At 41.5% G+C, this 12,817-nt stretch overlaps 1 protein-coding gene across 1 annotated transcript in view; it reads left to right on the forward strand.

The window, feature by feature from the left end:
* The window catches only part of LAMA2 (laminin subunit alpha 2), a 559,328-nt gene that overhangs the window by 145,850 nt on the left and 400,661 nt on the right, over positions 1-12,817 (forward strand). Inside the window, exon 5 of the mRNA XM_006029173.3 lies at positions 1,216-1,458. Within this exon, the coding sequence (XP_006029235.2) occupies positions 1,216-1,458 (243 nt within the window). The remainder of the gene's footprint in view (positions 1-1,215; positions 1,459-12,817) is intronic.

Raw genomic sequence — 12,817 nt, forward strand, 5'->3', positions numbered from 1 at the left:
GCTTATGCAGGGGGTCGGACTCAATGATCTATTGAGGTCCCTTCTGACCCTAACATCTATGAATCTATGAATGTATGACACCAATGTCCACATCATTGATGAAGATGTTAAATAGTATAGGCCCTAGGACAGAGCCTTGTGGGACACCACTGGTCACAGCGCACCAAGATAATTGGCTCCCGTCGACCACCACCCTCTGGGTCCTACCATGGAGCCAGTTCCCCAGCCAGCGGATCGTGGTGACATCAAGGCCGCAGTTAGCCAGTTTAGCCAAGAGGTGATTGTGGGATAAAAATGTTCTCCATGGTCAGGTTGTCCTCTGGCTGCCTTTTGTATGTGCTCACAGCACTGCCTCCTGAGCAGGACTCTGTATATTAATTGACTGGATTTTCATCCCTTCTAACAGAGACAAGTGCTGCTACTCCTCTGCTTCATTTTTACCATTGTAACATCTGTGAGTTACTAAGAAAAAGACGCTGCATCATTACTGAATGTCATTCTGCAGTTACAAATCTAACTGTATTGTTCTCAGCTCAATTCCCAGCAACCAGGTTACCCGAAATAAATCTTGATAAATCAATTGAAAAGGCAGATGAAGCAGACCATAATGAGTGTTGATTACATGCTTATAGTCTGTTTATTGTGACATGTTATATATCTCTATACTACAAAGCTTATTTATGATTGCTGTGCAAGAAGCCATGTGGTGTGACCAGGAATGTTTTATGGAGGGGCTGTAACATGCCTGTCATATGACAGAAGTGCTTGCTAATATCTTCAACACAGAATTTTGCATGAGAAAGAAAAGTAGAGTTTGGGAACTGGATAGATGTTACAAAAATAGGAGTCTGTATGCTCAAATACATATTGTAAATGGTACAAATATGAACATATGCAAACATTGTTTTTTAATTAAGTTCAGGTGAAATTGGATATCCTCTCATGGGTTAGATTGAATCTAGAGAATTCTTTTTATCCCACTTCAAAAAGTCTGAGATGTCATGATGCAGCTTACCTGCTTGCAGAAATGTTATTAGAGAAGGAATGTTTTTCTAGTTAAATAGTTTCTCTAGAATATGTTGCCAAATTGCATTTTTAGGGAAAATCCTAAAATGGGAAGTGATCATACATATAGCTTTCTTATTTTGGCAGGTAAAGATTAAAAGAAAATATATATATATATAAATATACATTTGTTTTAAAAATACTTTTCAGGTGTTCCAGATTGCATATGTTATCGTGAAAGCAGCGAATTCACCACGACCTGGGAACTGGATTTTGGAACGTTCACTTGATGGTGTTGACTACCAGCCATGGCAGTATTATGCTATCACGGACACAGAATGCCTGACGCGCTACAATATCCATCCCCGTCCTGGGCCTCCATCCTATGTAAAAGATGATGAAGTTATATGCACTTCATATTACTCTAAGGTTCACCCATTAGAGAATGGAGAGGTAAGATGAGGCCTATACTCCTGCCATCACCCTGGTAGAAAAATTATCTTGTTTACTTGACAAGTTCATGCCTTGTGTTGACACTGAATGCTTTTGTATGCTTGAGGGATGCTGAATTCTCTCTTTTATGTATCTGCATCAGTAGAGGTTGCCATACACCTCATTAAACACAGAGACGCATACACAGATATAATAGACAAATAGAATTGGAGAGAGAGCTGTGCGGAGCCTGGTCTCTAGTACTTGTAGACAACTTCTTTTTATTTAAGATGGGCTGCAATTCCAGTGTCAGTAAAATGAAAAATACTAGTTGAAATCCTGTCCCCACTGCAGTCCATGGAAATTTTTTTATGGAATGTATTTTCATAGTTATTACCTTTACACTCATCTTGATAATTGAGGAAAATGAAATGACAGCTGAATGTGAAGTATTTTTTTATTCAGGAAGTACCTCTGTGTGTGTGTGTGTGTGTGTGTGTCAGAGTGAAATATTTTTCTGTTAAGATACTGACTCGGTGGCATCCTCTGATTGCTTCGTCACTTCTGCATCACTCAGGTGAAATCTAAGCTCTTTTTTAAAAACCAGAATTGGTCCTGAGCTTGTGAAGCTTCTGAACTTTTAGCTTTCATTTCTTAATACTCTGTGGACATTTAACTTAAGCTATGCACTTCACTACAGCCTAAATCTTTCCCATTATTAGTGTGAAATTTATGCATCCTCCCTTGGATGATGATCCTGATTTACCTAGGAAGATGCATAGCTATCTCATTCTCACTGGGCAGCTGGTCTTTGCCAGTACCCCAATTTAGTCCAGTCTGCACTGGCAAGTAATTTTCCTAATCTGACAATGTGAAGCCTTTCTTGATCTTGATCCTCCCAGGAAAATATATAGCTCCCTCCACTGTTTTTCAGGAAAGAATCTTATGTAGATATCTCACATAGGGATTGAGCTCTGAGGGGAACTGCTAAATCAGGGCTGTCCAAACTTGCAGCCTATGGGCCTTGCATAGCCCCAAGGGCTTAAACTATGCCCCCCTGGTTCTTAGTCTAGGTGCTGCTCCTTTCGTTGTTCTCCCACTGCTTCCCCTGGAGTCTACAGGCTCTTCCTCTCTCCTTCTGATTATGCTACCTGACCCTGATCCTACCCTTGGGTACAGGGTGGAGCTGCTGGGTGAAGAACATATTGGAGGTGAGGGAGACCATAACTGGGAGCTGGAAGGCACCTGGAGTACAGTACAATGAGAGGTGAAGGGATGGGCACATGGTGTGACTCAGTGCACTGGGGGACACAGAGAGGTGTGGTGTAGCACTGTGCAGTATAGCAGGGGCACCCACAGTAGGAGGCCCATGAAGTGCAGCATGTGGCATGTGGTTGGCGGTCTGTGCCCCCCACCTATCCAGATTTGGATTTTCTTGGAATGTAGATACTTCCTATGGCAGTTTAGGATTGTAACAGTGTGAAAATGAAGGTAGTTGCCTCAGCAGAGCTCTTCTGTTCATGCTCAGAAGGCCAAAATGGAAATGCATAAGGAATTGAGACACGCAAGGGCCTTTGCAGTTGTTAAACACAATAGATTACGATTCTGTTTGGTGATATAATTTTCTAAAATTTTGTACCAGTGACTCTTGGAGGTAGATTTAGATTTGGCTTTCTTCTTCCTAGATATTTTTTCAATCTTGTGACTGAATGCCTAATAATGGATAAAACTTTACACATTTTGGTCTTTTTCATACCTGCATCTACTTTTCATTACTTTATACTTTCACAGCTTCTGGAAGTTAACATGGTACAGACAGAACTGCTATGTGCAAACTTTTCAGAATTCTTGACAACATATAGAACATTCAAATTGCCTCTTTCAAAATGCAATTGAGCAGAACTGAGAGATGAGGCAGTTGCATGAATTCTTCTATGTGGAACTGTGATTGCATGCCAATACATATGTATGATACCATGATTCCTCTGCAAATTGAAGATTTATACAAATATTTAATCAGTGGACTTATTCAAAGAATACTTAGAGAACTGTTGAATTTAAGCAAATATTTGTGAATTTCTGAATATTGTGCAGATTTGGCATTTGTTAATTTGGATATTTGTACTATAAACAAATATCAGAATAAAACTAATATAAAACAAGCATTAGAAAAACACCATGTGACTTGTCGTTAAGTCAGCCTTACACAGCTGAATTTAATATATAAACATTCCCCACAATCAGGTGCTTGTAAATAATCTGCAGACCCAAGAAATATTTGTAGAAATGATTTGGTGAATATTTTTTTGGAATGAATAAATCATAAATTGCTTAAGGACAATTTGTGAATAGTAAAATGAGCAAAGTTGGTTGAATTAGCTATTTGATTAGCTCTATTTGGAAAAAGTAAAGCGTCCAAAAAGAGGGTGATTTAAATATTTGGCTCAGTGTTACTGAAATGTTCCAACTCACTTTACATTCAGAATTCAGTGACACAAGGCATATAGGAAGAGTACAGTATTAGTTGTATCCCACTACAAAGCTGCTGTGTACCATTTGATTATTGCATGTCTCTAATATATCAATAAATAGTGAGAAAAAAAACCCTCTTTACATGTGAAAAACTTTTTATTTACAGAAAGAAGTAGGAAAAGTGTCTTCCAAGGTCTCACATGAGAGAATGTTTTTCGAATATGTCAGCAAGTGACATTTTAGTGTTCTAATGAGGGTTCCTTAATTTGTTTGGTCTCAGGCCGAAAACAAAAATGTATTTGGGATAAATATTTGGAGGACTTGCGTTCATTTTTGGTTGGGGGAGAAGGCCATCAAAATGTGAATGATCACATTTCTTTTTGCATCTGTCTTTGAACATAATACCTAGCTGGGATTGCTACTTTTGATTTCCTCAGTTCGTCATTAGTCTGAGAACTAAAAATTAATGGTTACCATAGTGATTTTTGCTTCATTTCTCTTCAAGCCTCTCTTATTTACATCTAATTTGCTCCTTTTTCTACTGCGATTGCTTTCTTGTTTTTCTAGACTACAATTAGTGTCTGAGCTTCTATTTATCTTCATTCTGTTATGTAGACATCTCTGGACATTAACTCTCTCTGCCATTTATGTTGCTGTGGACTGCTCTGAACTTTTATTTATGTTGATTTTTTTTTTAAAGGGAAGTAATGTGTCATATGCTGTAACTTTACATTTTAGTACAGGATATCCTCCCCATTTATGCTTGTTAATCTTCACTAGGTGCTGCTAAACGGAGGTGCCCCATCATCTCACTGTTACTTATTAGAGAATTTTAGATCTTTTCCCCCCAAAAAGAGACTGTAATGAAGTTTGATAAGGTGTCAAAATGGGGAAGCCATCTCTCTATGTCAGGCTAGAGAAATGTTCCCTTAGGTACAACCCTAAGATTTGTGCATAGGTTGCAGATAGAAATCTAGGGAAAAATATTTTTTCCTTTGCATTTTTTACATAAACAATTGTCCCTGTAAACAGACCTTGAAGCTCTAATCTAGTGAAGATGGCTAGAGAGAGCTCTAATGAGAGCCCATTACAAAGCCACTCAGTATCGGCACTGAAGCAGTAAGAATAACTCATCGTCCAGGAGGCAGCGTGCCTTCCTTGCAGGGCCCTCAGTTTTTGGCAGCTCGATGAAACTTAAAAAGCAATGGTAGAATTTGAATTTAGATTCCTCTTCATCTGTGTTGTGTGAATCTAAACTTAAATACCCACTTGACTACCTGGTTCACATTAGTGTGATCACATAGATGATGTAGAGGAAAAAAAGCAAAAATCTTGTTCTTTTATAAAAAGGATTTAATTAATGTTGATGCACAGTAATTATGTAAACTTGCAAGAATGGGAAATCTTTCTCCGCTGTGGATACAGTCTGTCTTTATGAACTCCTGCATCAAAGTATCAGCCGCCTTCAGTAGTTTTAATAAAAATGGGAATAACTAAAAATACTCAAACTCTGCAAATGTTAGTGTATATTCCTCATTTAATAGTCAAAGGGCATTTTTACATGTGCTGCAGAGGTGTGTGGGGGGAAGGGTTTTAATTACAGCGACTCCAAGAGCCCACAGTGTCTAATGTAACAAGGTCCACAGTACCTCATGTATCAGTGTCCCCATACTTCAAAATGGTGGTGGAGGTGTTTTAACTAAAACTCATTTGATGAGCTTTAATTAAAGCATCCCCACTGCCATTTTGAATGCAAGGATGCTGATACACAAGATGTGGAGACTGCTGGAGTGTGCTAATTACAGTACATTGGAGCAGTGTCCTTGCACATCTACAGACACCCAAAAAGATTTAATGTGAGGATGGAAAGACCATGAAATCAGTGAATATAAAAATGGCTTTACCTTGGAAGAGGGATTGGTGAAATGGTTTCAACTTGGAAAGAGGGCCAGGCCATTGGAAAGAGAGAGAACAGCTGGGAATCATGAATCAAGTTATTGTTGAGTTTTATTCTTAAAGCTGTCTTGTCACTTCTTCCTGTAAGTGTGAACATTCGAGTCCAGGCTTTTGCTGTGGGGAAATCAGACTCAGGCCATGCACACACATTTAAATAATCTGGGAGAATTCTCCCAGACTTGTTTTCCTGCTAGAGAAATTTACCCAGAGCTGTCTGTACAGACATTCAAATGATGAGGTCTTGAAGAGTGGAGAGCTTGCAGGACTGACACTGCAACTATGGGAGCCCCCTGGTGTACACATCTCAGTGAGCTCTGCAGATTTCCATAGTCTGCCTGGTGAGAGATGACAGCAGTACATAGGGTAACCCTGATTGGCTAACCCAGATGGCCCATGGTCAACCTGTGTTTCCCTCCAGAACAATGTGGGGATTCTGAATGAGGCATGTGCTGCTCCCTTCTGAAGCAGCAGAGTCCAGGGAGTGGCAGTTTATTTTCTTCAGGAGGAAGGGCATGGGTAAGGGTGGGATGCTGCAGGACCACTGAATGTGCAGACATTTGCTTTCCCAAGAGAAACTCTGGTTGTTCCCAGGTTATTTTTCTTCTAGAGGGTGACTGAAACACCCTGCCATGGGGAGACTGAGGGAGAAACAAAAAGAACAAACTTATCCCAAGAAGCAAGGGAAACCACAGCAAGCCTGGATAAGAAATGTGCCATGCTCCAGAAGATCAGAGGAGCCAGCTGGGGCTGTGGCAGATCAAAGGCTGCCACAGCAAACCCAACCACCACGGTTCAAACCTGGAAAGAGGAGAATGGTGAGATCAAATTAAAAAAAACAACTGCACCGGAGAGCAAAAGAAGGAACAGCTGGGTCAGATGGGCAGTGAATGGGAGGCTGCCACAGCAGACCCAGCTGGGAAAAAGAGAATTTAAGGGACACCGAGGAAGAACTCCCTCACTGTGAGGATGTTAAAACATGTGAACAGATTACCAAGGAATGTTGTGGAATCTCCATCCTTGGAAGTTTTTAAGCGGAGGTTAACTAAAACTTGTCGAACTAAAGGTTGTCAGAGAAGGGCGCTGATACATGAGACACGGAGATTGGCTGGGGCACACTAATTAACACACTCCAGCAGACTTGATTAATTGAGTCTGCTCCCCCCTGCATTGCAGTTACAGCATGTCAGAGCAGCCACCTGGCACATCTACAGGCATCCATTGTGTTTACTGGCTCTCCTTTTTCTTAGAACAAGCAGCAGAAGCTAACAGTGTTCATAAAGGTAACACTGCCAGTGTCCTGCATCCCAATCACTGCTGCAGCCATCTTAACTCCTGATGAGTTTGAGGACCATCACCTTTATAGTGGTCAGACCTAGGCAGGGAAAGCAAATGAGAGGTTAACAGTTTGTTTTTTAAGCAGAGTCTAATTATTAGTTGCATAGTGGAAAAGAAGTGTGCATAAGACAGATAAGCTGACTCACTTTCAATAACGAAGAAATTGCTAGAGTTGAATTGTTATGTCATATTCCAATGATCTGAGAATCAAAGTAGAATGCAGCCGGGCACAAGACAGAATCATTTAACTTTTTGTCATTAAAGTTGGTTTTTTGGGACCTCTGATTTTTAGTCACTGAAAATTCCCTCTGACTGGTCCCTGCCTTTCTTTGGGAGCCTGCTCAGTTTCTTAATGTTGTCTTTGTATTTACAAAGGGGGAAAAATGACTTTTTGCTTTACTGTAGTGAGGAGGCATTTACTTAGGCTCTCTATTTTTGTGGGAGCAGAGTTGACACTCGAGATGGACATGATTGGAACGCTCTGTGAGAAATACATGATTAAAAATAAATGATCCCTTATGCCTTTTAATGAAAATTTAATAGTAACGATATCTTTTTTCTTTTTTTCTACCTTGCACTCCATCCTCCTGTAACCTAGAGATGAACTAATAAAGAGTTTTTCTCCTTTTCATCACGTTATAACTTATTATGTTATATTCCATTTCTCCTGCAAGTATAAACCTCATTGTTCATATTTGCCTGTGTTGGAATCATACAAACACTCCAAACATATCCATGCTTCTATTTTGGGCAAAAAATAAGCTTCATACATGCAGCAGAATTTTATGTGGCATACAAGTAAATGTGGTATTTGAGTTGAGAAGAAGGACCTCACTCTCTTGTCTGAGGACCTTTTTATTATACAAACCGCTAGTTAAAAAAGTTTAATTTGTGTGGAGATGTTTTCCATTGTCTTGTCTGTGATTCTTCCTCCATTTTTAGTTCTATTTGGTGCTATTACTGCTCTTTACCTATTCCTAGAATCTGTCAATTGGAATCCTTAGCTTGTATACTTGCAAAAGAAAACTCTTGCTTCTCTGGGGGGAAAAAAAGAGTAAAAAATTCATAGGCTAAATTAGCTATGAATTGGCTAACTGGGCTAGGCTTTTTGAACCAAACCCAATGGCTCTGCTGTGATGTCTTTTATTGTTTTAAGCCAGAGGCAATAGGCAGGGTACTGAAAGTAAAATGCCTGCCTGCTGATATGCATAAACATACCTTCTGTTAACTATAAGCAGATACTGTATTTCCTAGTCCGTTAAAGTTACTTACGCTTTTCTGAGCCAATTCAGCCCAAATGTACCTTATAAGTGCATCATGAGTATTAAAGCACTGGGTCATTTACTTTAACAGTGTCAACCTACATTCACTACCACATTTAATTTGATAAGTCTACAACATAATGAGTAAAAGTGCACTACCCATAGAGGGATATACAGTATTAATGTAATATTGATTCTTCATAAATAGAGCAGTGTAATAAGAGGGATTCAAAAAGAAACTACTAGATATCAAAGAGAGGGAGGCAGACAGAAAGAGAGTAGTGGAGACAAATACATGTATTGACCCTGCATATGTATATAGTCATGTTCTGATGATTGGTACTTCAGTCAGAACTACTGGAAAGTTTGCTAGTTTTATGAAATTTAGAAATATTTACTAGCATCTGTTTTGGGTTGACATGTATAAATAATGCTCCAGCTCAATATCTCTACGCTATAGTTAGTCAATTTTTTTATTTAGGGTGTTACCAAAATCGACATGTATCAAAAGAAATTCTTGATGCTGATGAAAATGTCAAAACTTAACTTTGATTTAGTTTGTTTTGTTTAGTCCCCACTTACAATTTTTGTTTTGTTTTAGTTTTTTGTTTAAAAAACAAAATCAAAATGGCATTCTGACTCAAAATGCAGATTCAAAACAAAGGCTTGTGTTTAAAATTGGTTTGAAATGACCCCAGGAAATCTGTCACTTTTCAGCTGAAATTTTTCACGTTAAAGGTTACTGTTGCAGTTTTAAATTTTCCCTTTAGGAAGTTTTAGTTTTTCAGCTGAATATATTCACAACAGTATCAGTAAATGACCAATGATGCTCTTTAATGTCTTATGTTCATTGTAAAAATATTATTATTTGCTTACTTGACAAATCCTTGGGCAATTTTAGGAATATATATGCTCCCTAAGTTCTGTTCTGTTTGGACCTCATTTTTCACTTGCATTTTCAACTGGTACTTTTAAGAATCTTCCTTCTTCATAATGTTTCCCTTTCATTCACCCTTATTTATTTTCCACCTCTGCTTCCCTTCATGCCTGTTGTTCACATTCCCTGAATGAGTCTGACTCATTTTATACTTTTCTTACCTTTTCCTACAGTTGCTCTTGAAGTACAGAGATACCTTGGTAATGAATGTAGTATAAATACCTAGATACAGTGATAGGTCATCTAATTCAACCCTACCACTCCAGGCATGATGATGATCTCCGTCTAAAACATCCTAGACAAGTACTTGTCTAAGCTCCTCTTAAAAACTTCCAAGGATGGAGATTCCACAACATTCCTTGGTAATCTGTTCACGTGTTTTAACATCCTCACAGTGAGGGAGTTCTTCCTAATCTCCTAAATTTCTTTTTGCAATATGAAGCCATTACTCCCAGTCTTGTCCCCTGCCATGACAGAGAATAGTCTATCACCATCAGGTATTTGAAGACTGCTATCTAATCTCCCCCTCAGGCTTTTCTTCTCCATATTAACTAATACCATTTCTTTCAACCTTTCCTTGTAAATCACAATTTCTAGACCTCTAATCATTTTGTTGCACTTCACAGTTTTCTAATTTGCCCACATCTTCCTCAAAGTGTGGTGCACAAAACTGGACATCTTACAACAGGTGAAGCCCCAACAAGTGCTGGGTGAAAAAGAATCACTTCCCTTGTTTTGCTTCTGTTAATACAAGCCAGTATGCTGTTGGATTTGTTTGCAACAAGAGCACACTGTTGGCTCATGTTCACCTTATGGTCCACTATAACCCCCATGTCCTTTTTACAGTACTGGATATTTTCCATCCTAAGTGTAGAACTTTGTTCTTGTCCTTGATGAATTTCATTTGATGAATTTCAGATAATCTCTCCAGTTTATCCAGGTCATTCTGAATTCTAAGCTTATCTTCCAGAATATCTACAACTCTATCCAGCTTGGTGACATCTGCAAATTTGCTAAGTATGTGGTCAATCCCATCCTCTAAATTGGGGCTTGTCAACCAGGGGTACACATACCCCTGTGGGTACTGGGACCAGTCCTAGGGGGTACATGTAGGTGGGTGGGGACGGAGTGCTGTCACCTCCCAGGAGCAGGGCCAAGGCAGGGCGAGAGCAGCAGTGCCTATCTGCAGAGTGGGAAAAGTTCACACGCAGTGACTGCTGCTGCCACACACCAGCCCAGTGAGCTTTCCCACCACACAGAGGGGTGCCGCTGCCCTCACCCCAGCCCAGTCAGCTTCCCTGCTCCACCCCACCCTAGCCCCACTCCTCCTGGGAGGTGGTGGTGCTCCGTCCCCACCCACCCATGTGCCGTCCCCACCTCCCTGCTCTGTGTTCAGCCATGTACAACCTGCCCCCCCCCGCTCAGTGTCTGGCTGCACATACACACACACCCCTCCTGCTCGGCATCCGGCCACTGCGGGTACTTAAACTAACAAAGATTGAAAACCCCTGCTCTAAATCATAGAGTCCAAGAAAAGCAGGGCTATAATGGACCTCCAGAGGTCATCTGGTCCAACCCCTTGCCTGATCCAAGATCACCTCTACCCAAACCGTCCTATACAAATCCATTGACAAACCCAGCAGGGCTTAATCCCCATCTGCAGGTCAAATCTGACCCACAGGGCTCCACAAGGATCTGGAAACTTGGTAGTGGAGGAGCAGTTACAGTATAAATTGCTTCTCTTCTGCTGCCAAGTTTCCAGTGGGGAGCCTCATGGGCCAGATAACATGGCCATGCCTATGAGATCTGGCTGGCACAGGATGGGATTGGGTGGTATGTAGATTGTATTGGAGGAGAGGATATCCAGATCAGGTAGCATGCAATAAGATCCAGTGTGGGTCCAGATTGGGGAGGCTTGTGGCTGGATCTGGTGGCACAGATCTGGATTGGGCGACATGAGGCTTGGTCAGGTGGCACAGGGCTGGATATGGGTAGAACACAGGCAGGGGTCCAGATTGGGGCATCACAGATACAGATCAGGGCACATTTCATCTGGCCCATAAACGAACCCCATTCCACTCATCTGGTCCATAGAGGCAAAAGGTTGGGTACTACTGGAGACCTGTAACTTCTTAGCAACCTACACAGACAACCTACCTTAACACAACCACAAGACATAAACCCCTAATCTGCCACACTGGTAAAGCAAGGGGAACTTGTTGGCCGATATCTACTTGCATAGGTTGTTTAAATACACTTGAGAGTTCCAAGGAAGAGGGCCTCCCTCCCTGCCCCTCTACCCGCCTTGCTATAGAAAAAGGCAAAACAAGTCCACAGTCCATAACTAGCTGACCATAGGGTAAAATTTCTTCCTGATTCCAGACATGGTGATCAGTCTTACCCTGAGGGGAGAAGCAAGACCCTAGAGCCAGGAACCTCCAAGTTTAAGTCTCAGCAGGAGACTTCCCAGTTAAAATCCCATTCAAAATCCCCAACCTTGGCTGCAGCCAAAACCCCATGCCTCTGAGGAATACAGAAAAAAACCCGAACACATGTAGTAACCTGATCCTGATGCGAGGAAAAAGAGGGAAAGGGGCCAGGAGGCTTCCTTGGCTGACCAGAGAAATCCCGGGCAGCCTAAGGGCCAAAAGGGGAGCACATAAAAAGTGGAAACGGGGAGAGATCACCAAAGATGAATATACCTCCTCTGCTCGTGCTTGTAGGGAGGCAGTTAGACGGGCCAAAGCTACCATGGAGCTGAGGATGGCATCCCAAGTAAAGGACAACAAGAAATTGTTTTTTAGATATATAGGGAGTAAAAGGAAGGCCCAGCGAGGAATAGGACCCCTGCTAAATGGGCAGAAACAATTGGTGACAGACAGGGGGGACAAGGCTGAACTCCTCAACGAGTTCTTTGCCTCAGTGTTCCTAAGCGAGGGGCATGACAAGTCTCTCACTGGGGTTGTAGAGAGGCAGCAGCAAGGCGCCAGACTTCCATGCGCAGACCCTGAGTTGGTGCAGAGTCACTTGGAAGAACTGGATGCCTTTAAGTCAGCAGGCCCAGATGAGCTCCATCCGAGGGTGCTGAAGGCACTGGCCGACATCATTGCAGAGCCACTGGCGGGAATATTCAAATGCTCGTGGCGCACGGGCCAAGTCCCGGAGGACTGGAAAAGGGCCAATGTGGTCCCCATTTTCAAGAAGGGGAGGAAGGAGGACCCGGGCAACTATAGGCCAGTCAGTCTCACCTCCATCCTTGGCAAAGTCTTCGAAAAAATTATCAAGGCTCACATTTGCGAGAGCCCAGCAGGAAAAATTATGCTGAGGGGAAACCAGCACGGGTTCGTAGCAGGCAGACCATGCCTGACTAATCTAGTCTCTTTTTATGACCAGGTTACAAAACGCCTGGACACAGGAG

The sequence above is a fragment of the Alligator sinensis genome, unplaced genomic scaffold (genome assembly GCF_000455745.1).
Source record: "Alligator sinensis unplaced genomic scaffold, ASM45574v1 scaffold889_1, whole genome shotgun sequence".
Taxonomy (NCBI): Eukaryota; Metazoa; Chordata; order Crocodylia; family Alligatoridae; genus Alligator; species Alligator sinensis.